The sequence below is a fragment of the Polypterus senegalus genome, chromosome 3 (assembly GCF_016835505.1).
Source record: "Polypterus senegalus isolate Bchr_013 chromosome 3, ASM1683550v1, whole genome shotgun sequence".
Classification (NCBI taxonomy): domain Eukaryota; kingdom Metazoa; phylum Chordata; class Cladistia; order Polypteriformes; family Polypteridae; genus Polypterus; species Polypterus senegalus.
The window spans coordinates 295,120,552-295,143,423 of record NC_053156.1 but is presented as its reverse complement, the minus strand read 5'-3'; the positions used below and the strand labels follow the sequence as shown (position 1 = coordinate 295,143,423).

The following is a 22,872-nucleotide window of genomic DNA, read 5'->3' as shown; positions in this document are numbered from 1 at the left end:
GTGGATAAAAGGGGCCGCCTCCCGTCATTCGAGGCTGGAGTCGGGTGAGGAGTGGACTAAGCAGGAGAAAGGAGAGTGGAGGCAGCCTGAAGAAGAGGCAAAGTGTGTGCGAGGCTTGGACTTGGGGGTAAAGTGGGTTGTTTGTGCACTTAAGACTTGTAAATAGTAGTGTTAAATAAACGTGTGGTGGTGTTAACAACATGTCTACCTGTCTGTGTCTGAGGCTTAGTCCACAATGTATATAAGCTTAATACATAACAACAGGAGTCAGCTGGACACGTTAACTTGTAATAAAAGTGAACGTCTCTGTCTGAGCCAGCAAAACAGTGATTGCCAAACTGCTGCTTCATTGTGAGGGTCTCAATTTGTGTCCTCAGCTGGAGGACCTCCTGTCTCGGAGACATGTTTTCATCAAGTGCTAGGCTGGATCTGGAGCTAAAACGTAGTCGTGGTCATTGAGGATTTTATCATCTTCCTCCTCCTCTCCCAGTGTGTCACCCTTCATTGGTCACTTTCTTCTCTCCCAAACCCCTTGAAAGTGGAACGGAGAAATTGTTCCATTCAAACAACGCATGAACTGCTCCCTTCATCAACAACATTTATTTCTTGAGCATATTTTCATGCAAATGTTCATCAAAGTGCTTTACATGATGAAGAAAGAGAAAAAAGACAAAATAAATAAGAATTAAAATAAGGGAACACTAATTAACATGGAATAAAAGTAAGGTCTGATGGCCAGGAAGGACTGAAAAAATCAAAACAAAAATCCAGACGGCAGGAGGAAAAAGATAAAATCTGCAGGGGGTCCGAGGCCACGAGACCACCCAGCCCTCTCTAGGCATTCTACCTAACATAAATGACCTCAATCAGTCCTCATGGTGTTCAGGGTTCACACGGAAGAACTTGATGATGACGGTCACGTGGACTTCTGGCCTTTAAACCATCAATGGAGGGACATCACGGTGCTTTGATCAGGTGGTGAGGGCACAAGTCAACAACACAGAAAAAACGGACAAAGAACAGAAAAGAGAGAGTAGGGGTTAGGACGGATTACAGAGCCACCATGAATAGGAATGATAATTGAATATACAGAGCATCAGGGTTAAACTAAGATGAAGCTCTGAGAAAGTCATGTTAAAGTAATGTGTTTTCAGCAGTTTTTTAAAACGCTCCACCATATCAGCCTGGTGAATTTCTATCGGTCAGCTGTTCCAGATTTGAGGTGCATAGCAGCAGAAGGCCGCCCGCCTCACCACTTCTTTTAAGTTTAGCTCTTGGAATTCTAAGCAGACCCTCATTTGAAGATCTAAGGTTACGTGGCTCGTGAAAATCGTCTGTTTTAAAATGCTGGCTACAAACTCGGGTATGGGGACTAAACGTAAAGCTGGCTCTCCGTATAGCGACAATCCATTTAGATCAGGAAATGTACGGAAACTAAATACCTTGTTGTACTTACTGGAAGCTTCACATAAAGGTACATGACAATATTCAGCTGTAGAGCTATCCTGTATGCTGAAAGTTCAACTTTCGTTTTCTCAGACATTCTCACCACTAAGCACAAATCACTGCTGCGGTTTGGAGAAAGGAAGTGACTGAGCTGGCTGAGATTTCACCAGAAGTACCGTCTACTTATAGCCTATTGGTTCCTTTTCATTTGCTTTTCCACTTGAAGCGACTTGCTCAGGGTCACACAATGTCAGTGGCGAGATCTGAACCCACAACCTTGGAGTCTGAGGTCCAAAGCCTCACCCACTACACCGCCTGCCTGCCTAATTACTTCCTGTCAGAACTTTACCTAAAAATAAAAGTACGATTCTCACTCTTACCAGAATTTAATTGGGGTGGCACGGTGGCACAGTGGGTAGCTCTGCTGCCTCGCAATTAGGAGACCTGAGTTCACTTCCCGGGTCCTACCTGCGTGGAGTTTGCATGTTCTCCCCATGTCTGCATGGGTTTCCTCCCACAGTCCAAAGACATGCAGGTTAGGGGGATTGCTGATCCTAAATTGTCCGTAGTGTGTGTGCCCTGCGGTGGGCTGGCACCCCGCCTGAGGTTTGTTGCTTGCCCTGCGCCCTGTGTTGGCTGGGTTTGGCTCCAGTAGACCCCCGTGAGCCTGTAGTTAGAATATAGCGGGTTGGATAATGGATGGATGGATGGATGGATGGTTTAAGGGGTGCATGGGCTTCCTCCAGGTCCTCCAGTTTCCTCCCACAGTCGAAAGACATGCAGGTTAGGTGCATTGGCGACCCTAAATTGTCCCTAGTGTGTGCTTGGTGTGTGCCCTGTGGTGGGCTGGCGCCCTGTTCAGGGTTTGTTCCTGCCTTGCGCCCTGTGTTGGCTGGGATTGGCTCCAGCAGACCCCCGTGAGCCTGTAGTTAGGATATAGCGGGTTGGATAATGGATGGATGGATGGTTTAAGGGGTGCATGGGCTTCCTCTGGGTCCTCCAGTTTCCTCCCACAGTCCAATGACATGCAGGTTAGGTGCATTGGCGACCCTAAATTGTCCCTAGTGTGTGCTTGGTGTGTGGATGTGTGTGCCCTGTTCAGGGTTTGTTCCTGCCTTGCGCCCTATGCTGGCTGGGAGTGGCTCCAGCAGACCACTCTGACCCTGTAGTTAGGATATAGCAGGTTGGAAAATAGATGGATGGAGGTTCTTGATTACAGCCTTTACAATTCTGTTTTATTTCTCACCCTCTTGCCCCCCATCACAAAGATGTGCTGGCTTGTCTTCAAGTTTGACTTTCTCATATTTGTACTCCACCTGTGCTATTCAAAAAACAAAATCACCAAGTGTATCTGCTGTTTGTTTGTGAAGGTCATTGTCACGTGTCACAGTAGGCCACCGTGACTGCTTATGGCCAAGTGCCATATTCCCTGTTGCTCTGATGGCACTTACCAAGTAGAATGACATTGACTCTGATTTGTTATAAACATGGAGGAGGGCGATGCAAAAAAATGATAAAGTCAGTCAGTCATTTTCCAACCTGCTACACCCTAACACAGGGACACGGGGGTCTGCTGGAGCCAATCCCAGCCAGCACAGGGCGCAAGGCAGGAACAAACCCCAATGATAAAGTACAATAATAAAAATCAAGCAATTACAACACAAACAATAATAAGACTTTAGATTGATTGACTTTCTACACATGTTGTAGATTTAACTCTTTGAGGGCTGAATATTTTTTCCCTAAGACAGTTTCTGAAAAGCAATGGTTTCACACAGAAATCAACATCAAATGTCTGTTGCTGCATGCTGCAGCTGCCAGTTTGCCAAGAATGTGTGACAGGCTTGCTGCCAGGCTGTCTTTGTGTGGCCGGGGCGGCAGCAGCAGTCACAGTCACAGTGCATTGCAATCTGGTTTCTACCTCTTATCATTGTTAAGTGGCAGTCCTACCTGGCGAACATTGTCAGTACCACAATTAGCTGGGGACCAATCAGCTGAAGCTGGAACCTTACATTCATTTTCGATCACCTGTATCAAAATTGGAATCCGACAATAATCATAGTCCAGTTCAGAGATAAGAATAGGCAAAACATCATCCTTGGAGTATTTTGCTTTATGCATTCGGTTTGATCTCTCACCAGATGCCAGTGCCATTTTTGCCATTGTTTGCGCCTTGCTATTCACATGAGCGCAGGATTAATTCAGACCAATGAATCTAACTTTCCTTCTAGTAACGAGAGACCGAGTAAAACATAACAGTTGGTTTTGTCGCCATTTACAGTCGATTACCATCGTCAACTCCTCCTTTTGACAAAAGTCGACATCAGCCCCGAAAGAGTTAATTTAAAACATATAAATCTGCCATTAGTCCGTCAGTCAGTCATCATCCAACTCGCTATATCCTAACATAGGGTCATGGGGGTCTGCTGGAGCCAATCCCAGCCAGCACAGGGCACAAGGCAGGAACAAATGCCCGGGCAGGGCACACACACACACCAAGCACACACACACAAGGGACTATTTAGGACCACCAATGCACTAACCTGCATGTCTTTGGACTGTGGGAGGAAACCCACGCAGACATGGGGAGAACATGAAGACTCCATGCCGGGAGGACCTGGGAAGCGAACCCAGGTCTCCTAACTGTGAGGCAGCAGCACTGCCCACTGCTGCCCTCAACACAAAGTCAAACTATCTGTTTCTGTTACTGTCTGGGGCTCATGTTCCTACCGTTTTTGTTTTGTGTTGATGATGAGTTCTTTGCAGATGTTCCAGTGCAGGTATGTGGTGGCCTTATTATCTCTTATATAGATTTCTCTTCTGGTTCGTCCTGCTTCCTCTTCAAACCCGGTCATGTCACGTCATGTCACCGTCCTATATCTAGCCTGACCGCGTGACCTATCACTTCGGCGGTGACGTGACACCAATGGGGTCATGAGAGAGGAGCGGGGAATGTGGTAGTCCGAAAGAGGAATAGGAATCGAGAAAAGCGGCGTGGGAGTGTATGGGAGGTCACAGCCAGCGTGGGGAAGGGTTTGGAAGAGGAGGAATAGGAATCGAGAAATGGCACGTGGGCTGTGAGTGGTGGGGACCAGTTTTGAAGAGGAGGCAGGATGAACCAGAAGAGAAATATATATAAGAGATAATATATATAAGATATTATTGAGTGCAAACTGATCGCTATCCAAAATTTGAAGCAATCTTCATTCCCAGAATCTCTCTCCTTCCTTCCAACACCAATCTCCCTTTTAAATTTAAACGCACACAATTCCCACCCAGACTCGCCTTCTCCATGACTATCAACAAGTCCCAGGGACAAACGCTTGCAAAGATTTGCGTTAATCTACAACAACTAGTCTTCAGCCACGGTCAGTTGTACGTGGCTTTTTCTAGGGTTAGATCTTTCGACTCATTATCTGTCGTCTCCAGCAAAACACGTATTCACACATGCGTCTTTCAAGAAGTATTTCTATCTTCTTGATTTCTGAATTCCTTTCTCACCGTTTTCCGTTCCTGTTCTTACATCGGCGTATGCTACATCGGGTGTTGGCTAGTTATTATTATCTTATTATTATTAACAAGGTTCTAATTTTTGGATTTCATATTGGCACTTCTTTTGTTCTTTGAGCATTTACTTTTCATTTTCAAATGATTGTAAATACATCCTTCATTTATAAAGAATTCTGTCATCCCATTTTTATACAAGCCAATGGTTTACGGTCATCCCTCCTCTTCTACTGTTTTTCTTATATTTTTGAAGGCTTGAATCCCTTTTGAGCCTGTGAAGCCTTAGGCAGCCCAGTGATGTTAGGATTAAGATGACCAGGGACCTTGCGCCATTGGGAGCACAGAAGGACCGGGAGAAGGGCAGTATCTCCCCTGGATTCCCCCTTGGATTCCATTAGGGGGCGCCTGGATGGTTCCTGAGCCGTGGAGGACAGCAGTTCTGCCACACCTGGAAGTGCTGCCGGAAAACCACCACAGAACACCTGGAGCACATCCAGGGTGGGATAAAAGGGGCCGCCTCACTCCTGCCACTGCCCTTTAAATTCGACTCAATAGCCCATAATGCCCAAGCGTAAACATGTCTCCAGAATGGTGCACTTCAGAAGAGGTCATCCCCCTGATGCTAAGCATGTTTAGGCCCAGCCAGTACTTGGATGTCAGACCATCCAGGAAAAGCTTGGGTTACTGTTGGAAGAGGTGTTGGTGAGGTCAGCAGGGGGTGCTTACCCTGTCATGGATCCCAGTGACAGGGACACTGTGCTGTAAAGGCTGGCATATCCTTCAGATGAGATGTAAAACCGAGGTCCTGACTCTCTGTGTCATCATAAATGATCCCTGTCAATCCTTCATAAAAAAGCATGGTGTATCTTGATGTCCTGGTTAAATTGTCCACCACGGCCTGGTCATGCTGGCCCCCTAATCACCCCCTGTTCCTAATTGGCTATCTCTCTCATGCCACCACTGCCTAACAGCTAATGTGTGGTGAGTCTACTGGCACAAAAATGGCTGCCAGATAGATGCTACATATTAGTGGTGGTTGAAGAGGCTCCTCACTTACTTAAGAGGCCTTGAGTAGTGAGAAAAGTGCTATATAAATGTTAAGAATTATTATTGAAAAATCAAAAACTGAAATCTGGGTGGCACGGTGGCGCAGTGGTAGTGCTGCTGCCTCGCAGTTAGGAGACCTGGGTTCACTTCCCAGGTCCTCCCTGCATAGAGTTTGCATGTTCTCCCTGTGTCTGTGTGGGTTTCCTCCCACATTATAAAGACATGCAGGTTTGGTTGTGTCTAGTGTGTGCCCTGTGGTGGGCTGGTGCCCTGCCAAGGGTTTGTTCCTGCCTTGCCTCCTACATTGATGGATTAAAGGCCAGAAGTCCACGTGACCTTCATCATCAAGACCTTCCATGAGAACCCTGAATATAATGAGGACTGATCATTGTTGTTAGGTAGAATGCCCAGAGGGGGCTGGGTGGTCTCATGGCCTGGAACCCCTGCAGATTTTATTTTTTTCTCTCCAGTCGTCTGGAGTTTGTTTTTTTTTTTTGCTTTTTCTGTCCTTCCTGGCCATCAGACCTTACTTTTACTCTATGTTAATTAGTGTTCTCTGATTTTAATTCTTACTTTGTCTTGTTTTCTCTTTCTTCATCATGTAAAGCACATTGAGCTCCATTATTTGTATGAAAATGTGCTCTAGAAATAAATGTTGCTGTTGTTGTTGTGCCCAGTGCTGGCTGGGATTGGCTCCAGCAGACCCCCATGACCCTGTGTTAGGATACAGCGGGTTGGACGATGACTGACTGGCTGAAGTCTCTCATTTACAGCATATACTGTCACCCGCGTGCGAGTAGGCGGCAGCTTGGAGAATAATATTAACACATCCGCCCAAGGAGGCGGCAGGGTGCACTGACTCTCATTCCAAGTCTCCTGCAGACCTTTCCCGGGAATTCCCTCCAAGGGCCAGTGCCTCAACAGCCCCGAGGACGACATCACTTCCTTGTCCCTGTCCCAAGGACAACATCACTTCCTGTCCCTGTCCCGAGGACAACATCACTTCCTGTCCCGGTCCCGAGGACGACATCACTTCCTGTCCCGGCCCCGAGGACAACATAACTTCCTGTCCCAGCCCCGAGGACAACATCACTTCCTGTCCCAGCCCCAAGGACAACATCACTTCCTGTCCCAGCCCAGATGACGACATCACTTCCTGTCCCAGCCCCAAGGACAACATCACTTCCTGTCCCAGCCCCGAGGACGACATCACTTCCTGTCCCAGCCCCGAGGACAACATCACTTCCTGTCCCAGCCCCGAGGACGACATCACTTCCTGTCCCAGCCCTGAGGGCAACATCACTTCCTGTCAAATCTCAGTATAAAACCCCACTCCCAGTTCTGTCTTGTAAACACTACTCGCTTCTCAAACCTTTTTACTTTTGCAGCCAGGAACATGTTATGCGGGTGGCTGTCCTGATCCTTTGCAATGTCTGGTGTCTCTTTCTGTCACAATACATATTCAGAACTTTAATCTGTGCTTTATAGAATTCCCTTGTGGCAGTTTATCCCATTCTTCCTGGCTGATCTTCTCAAGTTCTGTTAGACTGGACGGGAAGCATTTATAAACTGCCATCTTCCTGTCTCTCCATACATGTTCTGTGGGGTATAAGTCTGGGCTTTGGCAGGGGAGCCACTTAAGGACACTCAACAATTTGCATTGGCCACACGCTTTGGGTCATTGCCATGCTGACAGGTGGTGTGCACACTGGAGCGGGTTTTCTTCAAGGCCCTCTCTGTATTTATCCTTCCTACAATTCTGACCCGTCTCCCTGTCCCTGCAGTCCTCCCATATCATCATGATTCTGCCACCGTCATGCTTCGTCATTTGGATGGTATTAGGCAGGTGACAAGCAGCTCCTGGTTTTCACAAGACACTGTCCTTTGGAGTTCTACCCAAAAAGTCCCATTTTTGTCTCATCAGACCAGAGAAGCTTTTTTTTCTCAAGCTCTCAGAGAAATGTGAAATGACAAAATCACAACCCAGTTGTTACGTGTTTTCTGAAATGCGTATTTTTCCAAGTCAGCCTACCTGAGTTGCTCCTCACTGGCGTCCGCAGTTTTCTGCGTGCAGATCTGACAAGCTCATCTTTGAGAACTTGCTGTTGTGAGCTTACAGACTTGCAGATGTTCTGCAGCCTAAATAATTTGCAGTCTGTGTGTGGCTAGTGTTCAAGATAGTCTAGTAACAACAATAAAGACAATTTAATTCATCGTATGGCCCAAAATCACACAAGGAATCCCTCAATCAGCTTTAACAGGCCCTGCGTTTTCACAGGAGTATGACTGGTAAAATACAAGTTAACTTGAATTATAGAAGGATATAAAATATATGGATATACTATAGAAGGATATATAGATGCCTGTCACACTACATATAAGAATATTCATAGGTAACAGATGTAAACAGAGGATAATAGACACCTAATAGAAGAATAAAAAATCAGCTTAGCGTCACAGAACACAATATTTCACTTTCAGTCAGTTTATTCTTCTTAGCCGTTGTGAGACCTGGGTCCGAACACCAGACAGACAGACATCGCTTCTTTATAAAAAGCACACGTTTATTTTTTCCAAACACAGTCCCGCACAGCACACATGGCTCCCAGCACCAATCACCCCTTTCTCACAATTTCCTGGAAGGAACTTCCTCCATCTTCCCAGGTGTGGCGGAAGTGAATGTTTCCCGGGCTCCATGAGGCTCGGGACGCCACGGATCCCAATGGGCTTGAGCCTCCTTGCTCCTTTCCCGTGGTCCTCTCAACATCCAGGGCGGTTGCCCCCTAGTGGCCCGGGGGACATATACGCCACCTCCCGGTCCTTCCAGGCGTCCTGGCTGGGTCTGTCCACCAGCCTCCTGTGACAAAGTATTTTGGATAATATTTATTTTCCACAAAAATAGTTTCCGTATGTTGAACCCAACCATTTGAATATCTCACTATTATTAGCCTCTCAACATAGCGAAGCTTAAATGAAAACTGCAATGTTCTATTGTAAGACGTGGTATGAGATCTAAATTGTTAGACCCACCTAAGTTATCACATAGCTGGGGTGCACAAAGAAATTTCTGTTCCAAGCACCAATTATGAGGTTCATACTCAAATAGGGTAATACTTTTTTTATTGTGAACTATGTTCAATAGCTAAAATTATTCAATGGCTATATTAGAGATCTGCGGTGGGTTGGCACCCTGCCCAGGATTGTTTCCTGCCTTGTGCCCTGTGTTGGCTGGGATTGGCTCCAGCAGACCCCCGTGACCCTGTGTTCGGATTCAGCGGGTTAGACAATGGATGGCTATATTAGAGATATGTAGGTGGATAAGCCTGTGGTGTCCTAATAATGGACTATCTGTCAGGCAGATCACAGTGAGTGAGGGTCAAAGACGGTGTGAGCCACCCTGGAGCACCACAACGAACAGGCCTGTCTGCTTATCTCTTCACGTTGTACACCTCTGACTAGAAATACAACAGCAGGTCACATCTCCTGCTGACATTCTCAGATGATTCTGCACTTATGGGGTGTACTGAGAAAGAGGAGAAGAGTCGGGCGGGGAGAACTTTGAGAACTGTCTGCATCTTAACATCAGCAAAAACAAGGAACTGCTTATTGACTTTCACCCCACCCAAGAGCCTCCATCCACAGTCACTGTTTAAGAAGTGGGCATAGAGGTGGTCCACTCCTACAAGTATTTGGGGGCCTACATTAATGACAGGTTGGACTGGTCTTAGAACACCGAGGAACAAGAGAAGAAAGGGAAGAGCAGACTCTTCTTCCTTAGGAGTCTGTGTTCCTTGAATGTGGGAAGTCATATCCCTCACATCTTCGCTGATGGCCAGATAGTGTGGTGGGCTGGTGAAATCACTTCAAGAGAGGCTCAGCAAATCAACAAGCTAATTAAAAGGGCAGGCTCAGTTATGAGACACACTCTGGACCCCCTGGAGGTCGTAGCAAAGGAGAAAATGTAAACAAAACGGAATGTCATTATGGACCAAGCTGCACATCCTCTCGCTGACACACCAACACTGAGGACTTGCAGTCATTGAGCCATTCAGCAGATGTGTGTCAAGAAACACTAGGGGGCTCCTTTTTACCACCAGTAATATGCCTTTATAGTGCCTGACTGGGTCTGGGACTGGTATATACTGTATATATATATATATATATATACTGTATACATGTATTTGTAAAAGCCTATCGATGTATTAATTATATAGTGCCTTTCACATCTATCTATCTATCTATCTATCTATCTATCTATCTATCTATCTATCACATAGTGTCTTTCACATCTGTCTATCAATCTATTATATAGTGCCTTTATATCTATCTATCTATCTATCTATCTATCTATCTATCTATCTATCTATCTATCTATTATATAGTGCCTTTCATATCTATCTATCTATCTATTATATAGTGCCTTTCATATCTATCTATCTATCTATCTATCTATCTATCTATCTATCTATCTATCTATCTATCTATCTATCTATTATATAGTGTCTTTCATATCTATCTATCTATCTATCTATCTATCTATCTATCTATCTATCTATCTATCTATCTATCTATCTATCTATCTATCTATCTATTAAATTTAACTCCCTGATTTTACTTTAGCATCAGGAACAAATTCACTGTTTCACTGTGGCAGTCAATGTGTTAACTTTTGCTGATTCAAGACAGAAAGCAGTACACATTCATATTAGGTCTGAATAGCTTGCAAAACTAATTTCTACAGTGAAGCAAATAAAAAACAGAATAGAATATGAGGCAAACTTCGAATGGGTCATTTTAACCTGCTGCCTGACCGTAGTTTCAGTTGCCTGTAAAAGGAGTAACATATGGTGGATGACGCAGTTGGTGTGGACTCCTCAGTTCATTTTCTCTGGCATTGCTCTGACATTGGTGGGTTACTTATGCCCACCAAGAGACAGCACCTATGACTCCTGCAAAGTGTATTCCGTTTTGGTTTGGCTAAGTAACGGCAACAGCACTCAAAGTTAGCTTGATGTAACATTTGACCTATAGAAAGAACAGTTGGGAAGAAACCTCTGATTTCTGTGTAAGTGCTAGTGTGACAGAGGCTGCCATCCTGTGACTTAATATAGTTGCTCTGTGTCAAGTGGACCCCTAAGAGCTCATTACTGCTGCCTTCTCCAGCCCAGCAATCATAGAAGGAATAAGAAATCAATCTGCCGCCTGTCTGCCTTCATGGTGATCAGCATACAGTGTCTTCATTACTAAGCCATATGAAATCATCGGCGGCGTGGGAATGTGTTTTCTCAGCAGGCCTACAACCTGGCAAAAGAGAGCACACATCAGAGATTACGAAGGTGGCAGCAGGGTCAGGAATTCTCACTTCAATCTGGTCCTGAGTTCCATAATTTTTTATTCCCTTGTTGCAACTGTAGATTCATGTATTACTTTTTTCAAGTAATGCATTTATTTATTTTTACTGGTATACTGATTACAATGATATCATCCTGGTGCCATGTGTGTTGCCACTTTACACTTTTTTACTTGGCTGCAGCCATTGTTTTAATTTGTAACACATGACGTGGCACAGCTCATAGTGACTGCCCAAGGGGTGGATTTGGAGTTCACCGACAGTCAGTGCGTTTACAGGCGAAGGTGAATAACCCCTGGTTTCTTAAGGTATAATCTTCTGGCTCGTTCTCGGTTTCATTATCAACAGTTCTGGGTTCAAGCTGCCAGGGACTGTGGAGCTGTCCCGGACCGTCACAAAGCCTGCACCCCATTTTGGGGCTGTGCAAGTGTAGCAGCAGGCCTTTTGAGTTTGGGGCCAGGCTGCCTGGGGTATGTCCCGTTTCTAAGACAATCCCTTTAGGTCCTAGTTTGTTTTTTCTTTATTTTGAGGCCTGCTCAACCTTTTGCTGTTGCAATATCACTAAGTGTGGTGGACCACGTGATTGTCATGCCTTGTAACACCTGACATCATCGTGCAGAAATTACTTAAGATGTTAGTAAAATGTAACTTACAGGGTGGTCTAGATCTAATTATGCAGATCCAGATCGTCTTGATGACTGATTCATGGGGGGACGATTCTTCTTTATGTAATCAGTTCGCACACTTCTTGATGGTCCGGGATTTTTCAGGTGATTTTCTGTGTAATAAACTTAAGCGTAATGAAAATTGCATAATTAGATCTGGACCACCTCATACTTCTTCTTTTGGCTCATCTGTGTCCATCAATCCCCGTCTTTTACATCATTTTCTGCCACATTGGCTGCCTTCATGTCCTACCTATCTATCTATCTATCTATCTATCTATCTATCTATCTATCTATCTATCTATCTATCTATCTAATGGCTTTGATAGGTTCTTGTAACTAAGGACAAGACTAACGAGTCTTGTCCCGCTCTGCGTGGTTTAAACCAGATTACTTGTGATGGTCAGTTTTATCACCTTGTCCTGTAAAACTTGTTTCTAAGTGGAGCAGGATGGTGACAGCAGTCTGTCGCTGAAGCTGCTCCTCTGTCTGGAGATGATCCTGTTCAGTGGATGCAGTGGATTCTCCATGATTGACAGGAGTCTGCTCAGTGCCCGTCGCTCTGCCACGGATGTCAAACTGTCCAGCTCCGTGCCTACAATAGAGCCTGCCTTCCTCACCAGTTTGTCCAGGCGTGAGGCGTCCCTCTTCTTTATGCTGCCTCCCCAACACACCACCGCGTAGTAGAGGGTGCTCACCACAACCGTCTGGTAGAACATCTGCAGCATCTTATTGCAGATGTTGAAGGACGCCAGTCTTCTAATGAAGTATAGTCGGCTCTGTCCTCTCTTGCACAGATCATCAGTATTGGCAGTCCAGTCCAGTTTATCATCCAGCTGCACTCCCAGGTATTTACAGGTCTGCACCCTCTGCACAGTCACCTCTGATGATCACAGGGTCCATGAGGGGCCTGGTCCTCCTAAAATCCACCACCAACTCCTTGGTCTTCCTGGTGTCCAGTTGTAGGTGGTTTGAGTCGCACCATTTAACAAAGTCCTTGATTAGGTTCCTATACTCCACCTCCTGCCCACTACTGATGCAGCCCACCATAGCAGTGTCGTCAGTGAACTTTTGCACGTGGCAGGACTCCGACTTGTATTGGAAGTCTGATGTATGTTGGCTGAACAGGACCAGAGAAAGTCCAGTCCCCTGCGGCATTTCTGTGTTGCTGACCACAATGTCAGACCTGCGGTTTCCCGAGACGCACATACTGAGGTCTGTCTGTAAGATAGTCCATGATCCGTGCCACCAGGTGTGAATCTACTCCCATCTCTGTCAGCTTGTCACTAAGGAACAGAGGTTGGATGGTGTTGAAGGTGCTAGAGAAGTCCAGGAACATAATTCTAACAGCACCACTGCCTCTGTCCAAGTGGGAGAGGGATCGGTGTAGCATATAGATGATGGCATCCTCCGCTCCCACCTTCTCCTGGTATGTGAACTACAGAGGGTCGAGGGCGTGGCGGACCTGTGGCCTCAGGTGGTGAAGCAGCAGCCGCTCCATGGTCTTCATCAGGTGTGACTTCAGAGCATTCAGCTCACTAGGACGTGATACCTTTGGCACTCAGGTGATGCAAGATGTTTTTTTTCCAAAGCCTCAGGACTCTCCCTTGTTCCAGGCTCAGGTTGAAGATGCGCTGTAGAGGACTCCCCAGTTCCAACACACAGGCCTTCAGCAGTCGTGGCGATACTCCATCTGGACCCGCTGCTTTGCTGGCACGAAGTCTTCTCAGCTCTCTGCTCACCTGGGCTGCTGTAATTGTGGGTGGGGATGTCTCACCTATGCTGGTATCAGCAGAAGGATGGTTGGAGGGTTACGTACTCCGAGGTGAGAGTGGGTTAGGGTGGTCAAACCTGTTAAAGAAGTTGTCCATCTAGTTTGCTCTCTCCATGTCTCTCTTGATGGTGGCACCCCGCTTTGAGCTGCAGCCAGTGATGATCTTCATCCCATCCCACACTTCCTTCATGATGTTATTCTGCAAGTTCTGCTCCAGCTTTCTCCTGTTCTGCTCTTTCGCCGCCCTCAGCTGGACTCGGAGTTCCTTCTGCATGCGCTTGAGCTCATGCTTATCACCACCTTTAAAAACCCTTTTCTTCTGGTTCAAAAGGCCCTTGATGTCACTTGTAATCCATGGCTTGTTGTTAGCATAGCAGCCTACTGTTCTTACTGGAACTACAATGTCCATACAGAAGTTGATGTAATCAGTTGTGCATTCAACAGCCTCTTCAATGTTCTCACTATGTGACCCAAGCAATATATCCCAGTCTGTAGTTCCAAAGCAGTCTCTCAGAGCCTGCTCTGCCTCAGGGGACCACTTCCTGAATGAGCGTGTGGTTGTAGGTAACGCCTTCACTCTTGGTTTGTAGTGAGGCTGAAGCAGAACCAGGTTATGATCCGCTTTCCCAAGCGCAGGCAGCGGGGTGGCGCTGTATTCGTCTTTAACGTTTGCATACAGTAGGTCAATAGTCCTATTTCCCCGAGTGTTACAATCCACATACTGGGAGAAGGCAGGTAATGTTTTGTCCAGCGTTACATGGTTAAAGTCTCCAGCGATTAGCACAAGTGCCTCAGGGTGCTAATTATACATATCTATAATTGCAATTAAGTGTTTGTTAAGGAAATTTTTCTTTCTGTCTTTCCATAGTCATTTTATGTATTTGTCTGATACATTAGTAGAGATTTGGTCACTGCAGCACAGTGTAATGTCCATGGACTAGAAGAAACTGGAGGTGGGTTTTTTTTGGGAAGAGCCCCCTATGGGGTGGAGGCTTTTCACTGCTTTTTGAGATTGGGGGTGAGGTCTTGGTCTGGCTGGTGGTATTTAGAGGCCTATTCATCTCTTTTCACCATTTAGAAAAATCAGTCTCTTCTCAGGACATTATCATGTTATTATTAACCTCCTTGGCATGTCTTGGGCTCAGAATCAGTCAGTCATTATCCAACCCGCTATATCCTAACACAGGGTCACGGGGGTCTGCTGGAGCCAATCCCAGCCAACACAGGGCACAAGGCAGGAAACAAACCCTGGGCAGGGCACACACACAAACACACACACATACACTAGGGACAATTTAGGATCGCCAATGCACCTAACCTGCATGGCTTTGGACTGTGGGAGGAAACCCACGCAGATACGGGGAGAACATGCAAACTCCACACAGGGAGGACCTGGGAAGCAAACGCAGATGGGTCTCCGTACTGTGAGGCAGCAGAGCTACTACTGCGCCACCGTGCCACCTTTTTGCATCGTGACTAAACCTAATATCAACTTTATAAAATTTTACTATGGCAGAAAGAATTTCGTATATACTGTATATGTTTACAGAGCGTTTCATTTAAGTGATGCACTATTGGTAACTTTTTTATCATTTTGCTACAAAAATGTTTATATTAGGAAATTCAGTTATGAACGCTGAGAACAATTATTCACTTTATTTTTTCTAGAAACTTCCAACATCCAAAACGTCTGGGTGTGGGTATTAGAAGTTACTGGGGTGTGGGAGAAATATCGTGGAGGCAAAATGTAGTGGGGGGGGCGAAACGTGCTGGGGTCGGGCAGTCAGTTATTTTCCAACTTGCTAAATCCTAACTACAGGGTCACAGGGGTCTGCTGAAACCAACACAGGGCACAAGGCAGGAAACAAACCCCAGGCAGGGTGCCAGCCCTCCGCAGAACCCACAAACACTACAGGCAAAATACCACCATTGATCGGCCGACTACATTTGCTCCTATTGTGCTACAAAGGTCCTCAGAAGCTGAAGAAAGTGATACTACGCGTTGTTGGGATGGTGACATTGCATTATTTGCATATATCAGGGAATATGACAAACAGGAATCAGGGATAAAATGTTAGAACTAATCATTACACTTCAGTCAGTCAGTCATTGTCTAACCCGCTATATCCTAACACAGGGTCACGGGGGTCTGCTGGAGCCAATCCCAGCCTCCCAGCCAGCACAGGACGCAAGGCAGGAAACAAACCCTGGTCAGAGTGCCAGCCCACTGCAGGGTGGCGAAATGTGAGGGGCGAAATTTCCATAAACCAACGTTTACTCATTTACTGTTGACCTCTTTTGTAAGTCGCTTTGGGTAAATAAACGTGAATGTAAATGCAGAAGAACGCAGTGCTTCTCTCTTTCAGACCCCCAGGCAATCCAGAAACAGGCTGAAATCTCAAAGATGTGTAGATCTTCTATAGAATCAGTTACTTGAACTGGCATGCCTGTCAGTAGAAGAACACTCTTTCTTTTACGGATATGACAATTAACTCTTTTTACTCAAGTGCCCAGAGTCTTAGCTCGTACATTTTGTCTTCTTTCTGTAATGTCTGTGAAAACTGAGCTGCTGACGCATGTTAGTCAGCTTTGTGACTATGGAGTGACAGGCCTGTCTGCTGCTATCGACTGCTGCTATCGACTGCTGCTGGGTTTCCAGTCCCTTGTGTTTCAATTAGTTCAGGTGGGACATCAGCATTCTCTTTCCGATTGGGAGGATCAGCAGGCAGGGGCTTAACTGTCATGTCTGTCTTTTCCAACAGTCTGTGGTGATCATTTAACCCTAACCCTTGTAATAAGGTGCTATACAAGCGCCCGACCCGGCACAGACTGACGCAGAGGCACGTACAAAGTGATAATAAAGTTTATGAATTTTCTTCAGCTGTGGGACACGTCTTCCCCATGCCACACAGCCCAACACAGTCCCAAAGCACAAATGCCACCAAAACACTCTCTTTCTCCTATTCCACCACTCCTCCTCAAGCTTAGTTCTCCTCCTCTTCTTCCCGACTCTGGCACCTCGAGTGGTGGTGGCTGGCCCTTTTTATAACCCACCCGGAAGTGTTCCAGGTGCTTGACCACCTGGTCCGAATTGCACCTCCGGGTGGGGCTGAAGATTCCTCCAGCCAGGCTGCTGAGTCCATGCAGCTCCCCCTAGTGGCCATCCGAGCCTCCAACCAGGCTGTGGAGGACTCCATCTCCCATGGAGCCCTGCGGGTGGTTGGGGAATCACCGTCGGCCAGGGAGGCTGCCACCAAGCGTCCCAGGGGAGGCACTGGACTGCTCATGGTGGCACCCCCCGGAACATAAGCAGCAGTTGCTGGGCATGGGAACCGGCTGTCCTTCACACCCTATTTATTTATTTTTATTAAATTTTATCGATTTTATTGAAATCACACAACATTCCATACAAACAGATCAATTTTACAAGAATAAGATTGAAAACAAATCAACCCCCACCCCTGAGAAAGAGAGCATGGGCAGTAGAATAAAACTTACACCTAGTAAAAATAAATAAATAGATGAATTAATAAGTGAATATGGATAAATGGAGGAGTAAAAGGAATAGGGAGAGAATCTGCTTCCTCAGTGCTTTAAAAGCTTATCTATACTAATTAAAGGCAAAGCCCTCACTGACTGACTGACTCACTCACTCATCACTAATTCTCCAACTTCCCGTGTAGGTAGAAGGCTGAAATTTGGCAGGCTCATTCCTTACAGCTTACTTACAAAAGTTGAAAAGGTGTCATTTTGAAATTCTACGCGTAACGGTCATAACAGTCGACAACATCCGCCATGTTGAACTTTCTTATTTATGGCCCCATCTTCACGAAATTTGGCAGGAGGCTTCCCTGCGCTAACCGAAACCAATGTACGTACTTATTTCAGTGGTATGACGCCACTGTCGGCCGCCATATTGAACTTTTCAACGGTCTTTGTTACTTATGGGCCTATCTCCAAGAAATTTGGTACTCGGGTTCCCAGCGCTAACTGAATCCTACTTACATACATATATACGTCCATAGCCTGCAGCTCGGTCACCGTGTGAGGCGGCGTTGGGTCCCCCATCTCAACGCCTCCCACGTTGTTGGCTGCCTGCCTATATAAGGCCGTCCGTCGCTCCGGTCTCTTCATTCCCTTCCTTCCTTCACCACAGGATTCACGTCTCCCTACTGATAACTACAGCCTTTTTATTTAATCCACGGCTTCTCAACTGTTTTATTGTTCGTTTATTACGATTATAGTTATTGTGTAGGTATTTTAGACTTACTTTACATTGTTCAGGTACCCATTTCCTTTATCGTTCCAACCGTACCCCCATTAACATGTCTATCGAGGTGATCACCATCGATCAAAGAACTGTCACTTACGAGTGGTTTCCATGCCTGGAGATACCACCTACCTTTTCCATTCTCTGTGTTACATATTGCACGGCCATATCAGGCTCACTCTTGATATCCATTGTGTCTTATGTATTGAATGACTGGGACAGGTTCAAGGTGTGGACTGATGACGGTACAGGAGATAATTAGACTACACAGGAGCACTAGAAGAGTGAAATGCTTAAGCCCTTCACCTTGGATCTGCATGTGAGTTGATGGCTGCCACTGAATTGTTCAGTTGTCACTTTCAAGTGTACCGAAATGGCCAAATATTTTACACCTTTAGACAACCGCCAATGCCTCTTAAACATCTTAGATTGACAGGTGATGATTTCAGTAGTGGACACCTTGATGTTTATGAATGTTTAAACTCTCACAAGCTGGATGTGAAGTTATCGATGAAACCGGTTGTATACTTACAACACTTGACAGATGCCGATTGTCACTTCAACACAAGTCCTACAAATACTGTCGTAATTGAAACAAACCATGAAACTCAAACCGATTATGACAGCAGCAATCCAAGCTGTGAGATTTGAAACAAGATTACTGTTCACATGGCCAACTGTACGTTACATGCTCAAGAGTAAGCTCAGCGCACAGCTTGGTCATATTACAACCGGAGGGCCGAACTCACAATGTGGTATACAAAGAGATCCTTAACAAATAATTATTGGTATATTTTGCCTCAGTTTAAAAAGGTTTACTTTTCTTCCTAAAAAAGATTTTAAGGCAGTACTTCACCGCTGCCAAGCACGGGTATTTTGCTAGTTCTACAATATTATCGATGAGATCCTTCCAGGTTTTGAAAAATTTCTGCACAGATCCTCAAAGTGAGAATTTGATTTTTTCCAATTTCAAATAATATAAAACATCAGTTACCCGCTGACTTAACAGAGGAGAGTTAGGATTCTTCCAGTTGAGCGAGATAAGTCTGCGTGCCAATAGTATAGTAAAGGCAATCACTGTTTATTTGTCCTTCTCCACTTTAAGCCCCTCTGTGAGCCCACCAAACACAGCTGTTAGTGGGTTAGGAGGGATTGGGACCCCAAGGCTGTCTGATAGGCAGTTATAGTTTTTTGGTCCAGAATGATGTTAATTTGGTGCAGGCCCAGAACATGTGGCCCAGTGAGGCTGGAGTTTGATTGCAGCGTTCGCAGGTTGGATCTCGCCATGGAGACATTTTTGGACAGTTTTAAGCGAGACAGATGTGCTCGATTTATAATTTTGAGTTGAATAATTGTATGCTTTGCGTATATGGAGCTCAAGTGAATTCCCTGCATTGCTACCTGCCACTCCTTTTCTGAGATGTTGAGTGAGAGGTCCTGTTGCCATTGTTTTCTTGAATCTTTGAAAGGTAGGGAACTGTAAAATGGTTTTATAATATTGCAGAGATGCTGTCTAAGTTCTTGAAACTGATCAATATTTTTTCCAGCATAGAGGAAGGTGGAAGGTGAGGAAAATCGGGCAGGTTCTGTTTAACAAAGTTTCTAATTTGAAGATCGTGAAAGAAATGTGTTGCTGAAAAGTTACATTTAGAATAGAATTGTTCGTAGGATGCAAAGACATTGTTTATGTAGAGATCTCTAAGCGATCTATTTATTTTTTTTGTATTTCTGTTTCCGCCTGCAGGTATATTCGCACGATGTACCTTGGAATCCAGAGCCGGCGGCAAAAAGAACACCAGCGCCGCTTCTACTGGGCCATGATGTACGAGTATGCAGATGTCAACATGCTGCGCCTCCTGGAAACCTTCTTGGAGAGCGCCCCTCAACTGGTGCTACAACTCTGCATAATGATCCAAAAGAACAGGGCCGAAACTCTACCGTGTAAGGGTGCGACGTGTGGGAAGGGGAGAGGGCAGTGCTGGGCATGCTGGGAAATTTGAAGTGGGTGTTTGCGGGAGGGCGGCAGTTGACCGAGACGTGCTTTGAAACAGCATTTTCCCTTCAGATTTTTCCTAGCATCCGAGAATGTTACATTAAGAAATGATTATTAGAAATGATTATTTTGTATAGTAATACCACAATTACATAAAATGGTAATTATGAAAGAGTGGTTCATAAGTTTGTTTCTGTGCATCACCAGAAAGGATTTGAAATGAAGCCTTCGAGATTTGACTGAAGTGTAGACTTTCAGCTTTAATTCAAGGGGTTTAACAAAAACATTCTGTTTAGGGAAAGACGGCCATTTTTATACATGGTCCCCCTATTTTCAGGGGCTCAAAAGTCAAACTAACATAATCATAAATATAATGATCATTTGCAATTCTTGGTTGGTTCCAGTTAGTGATGAGTAAGCACCAAAGTGTTCGGGTGTTCGGTCCGAACACATCACGATGTTTGTGTGCTCTACCGAGCACCCGAGTATAATGTAAGTCAATGGGAGACAACCAGGCACCCCCTGCTCTGAAGAGGGGAGGGTGCCTGGTCCATTGGAAAAGGTCAGAAAGTGACAGAAACACCACCCAAATGGACCAGGAACAGCATGGGGATGATGTCTGGATGCATCTTGGACTCCCAAGTCGCTGCTGGGAACCAGTTTGTCCGAGTTGTGCGCCACTTCTACAGACTGACAAAAACACGCCCAAAACCCCCAAAAAAATCAATTTCACAGGAAAAATGACGCTCTAAAACATTATATGCCAGTGCCTGCAGGAGAGCCGACGCTCTAAAACATTATATGACAGTGCCCGCAGGTGAGCTGATGCTCTAAAACATTATATGCCAGTGCCTGCAGGTGAGCCGACGCTCTAAAATATTATATGCCAGTGCCTGCAGGAGAGCTGGCGCTCTAAAATATTATATGCCAGTGCCTGCATATATAGCACCCGATGACATGTCAATCACTGTAATGCCAGCACCTGACATGGCTACTGGCATTACAGTGAGGGCAGTACTTACCTGCCCTTGATTGGCTGTCTGCAACCCGCGAAATGTGCAGGTGAGCCGGCTCTAAAACATTATATGCCAGTGCCCGCAGGTGAGCCGGCGCTCTAAAACATTATATGACAGTGCCTGCAGGAGAGCTGATGCTCTAAAACATTATATGCCAGTGCCATAGGTGAGCTGGCGCTCTAAAACATTATATGCCAGTGTCCGCAGGTGAGCCGGCGCTCTAAAACATTATATGCCAGTGCCCCAGGTGAGCGGCAGCTCTAAAACATTATATGCCAGTGCCTGCAGGTGAGCCGGCGCTCTAAAACATTATATGCTAGGGCCTGCAGGTGAGCCGGCGCTCTAAAACATTATATGCCAGTGCCTGCAGGAGAGCTGGCGCTCTAAAATATTATATGCCAGTGCCTGCATATATAGCACCCGATGACATGTCAATCACTGTAATGCCAGCACCTGACATGGCTACTGGCATTACAGTGAGGGCAGTACTTACCTGCCCCTTGATTGGCTGTCTGCAACCCGCGAAATGTGCAGGTGAGCCGGCTCTAAAACATTATATGCCAGTGCCTGCAGGTGAGCCGGCGCTCTAAAACATTATATGACAGTGCCTGCAGGAGAGCCGGCGCTCTAAAACATTATATGCCAGTGCCTGCAGGTGAGCCGACGCTCTAAAACATTATATGCCAGTGCCTGTAGGTGTGCCGACGCTCTAAAACATTATATGCCAGTGCCTGCAGGTGAGCCGCGCTCTAAAACATTATATGCCAGTGCCTGCAGGTGAGCTAACAGCTCTAAAACATTATATGCCAGTGCCTGCAGGAGAGCTGGCGCTCTAAAATATTATATGCCAGTGCCTGCATATATAGCACCCGATGACATGTCAATCACTGTAATGCCAGCACCTGACATGGCTACTGGCATTACAGTGAGGCAGTACTTACCTGCCCCTTGATTGGCTGTCTGCAACCGCGAAATGTGCAGGTGAGCCGACGCTCTAAAACATTATATGCCGGTGCCTGCAGGTGAGCCGACGCTCTAAAACATTATATGCTAGTGCCTGCAGGTGAGCCGACGCTCTAAAACATTATATGCCAGTGCCTGCAGGTGAGCTAGCGCTCTAAAACATTATATGCCAGTGCCTGCAGGAGAGCTGGCGCTCTAAAATATTATATGCCAGTGCCTGCATATATAGCACCCGATGACATGTCAATCACTGTAATGCCAGCACCTGACATGGCTACTGGCATTACAGTGAGGGCAGTACTTACCTGCCCCTTGATTGGCTGTCTGCAACCAGCGAAATGTGCAGGTGAGCCGACGCTCTAAAACATTATATGCCAGTGCCTGCAGGTGAGCGGCGCTCCTAAAACATTATATGCCAGTGCCTGCAGGAGAGCTGACGCTCTAAAACATTATATGACAGTGCCTGCAGGAGAGCTGATGCTCTAAAACATTATATGCCAGTGCTCGCAGGAGAGCTGATGCTCTAAAACATTATATGCCAGTGCCCGCAGGTGAGCTGACGCTCTAAAACATTATATGCCAGTGTCCGCAGGTGAGCTAACGCTCTAAAACATTATATGCCAGTGCCTGCAGGAGAGCCGACGCTCTAAAATATTATATGCCAGTGCCTGCATATATAGCACCCGATGACATGTCAATCACTGTAATGCCAGCACCTGACATGGCTACTGGCATTACAGTGAGGGCAGTACTTACCTGCCCCTTGATTGGCTGTCTGCAACCCGCGAAATGTGCAGGGCGGAGACTCGAGCATGTAGCACGAGGACGTGTGGTGTTCGTT

At 45.9% G+C, this 22,872-nt stretch overlaps 1 protein-coding gene across 1 annotated transcript in view; it reads left to right on the top strand.

Moving 5' to 3' along the window:
• xkr6b (XK, Kell blood group complex subunit-related family, member 6b) overlaps nucleotides 1-22,872 on the top strand; it is a 333,932-nt gene that overhangs the window by 246,324 nt on the left and 64,736 nt on the right. Inside the window, exon 2 of the mRNA XM_039749461.1 lies at nucleotides 19,804-20,000. Within this exon, the coding sequence (XP_039605395.1) occupies nucleotides 19,804-20,000 (197 nt within the window). The remainder of the gene's footprint in view (nucleotides 1-19,803; nucleotides 20,001-22,872) is intronic.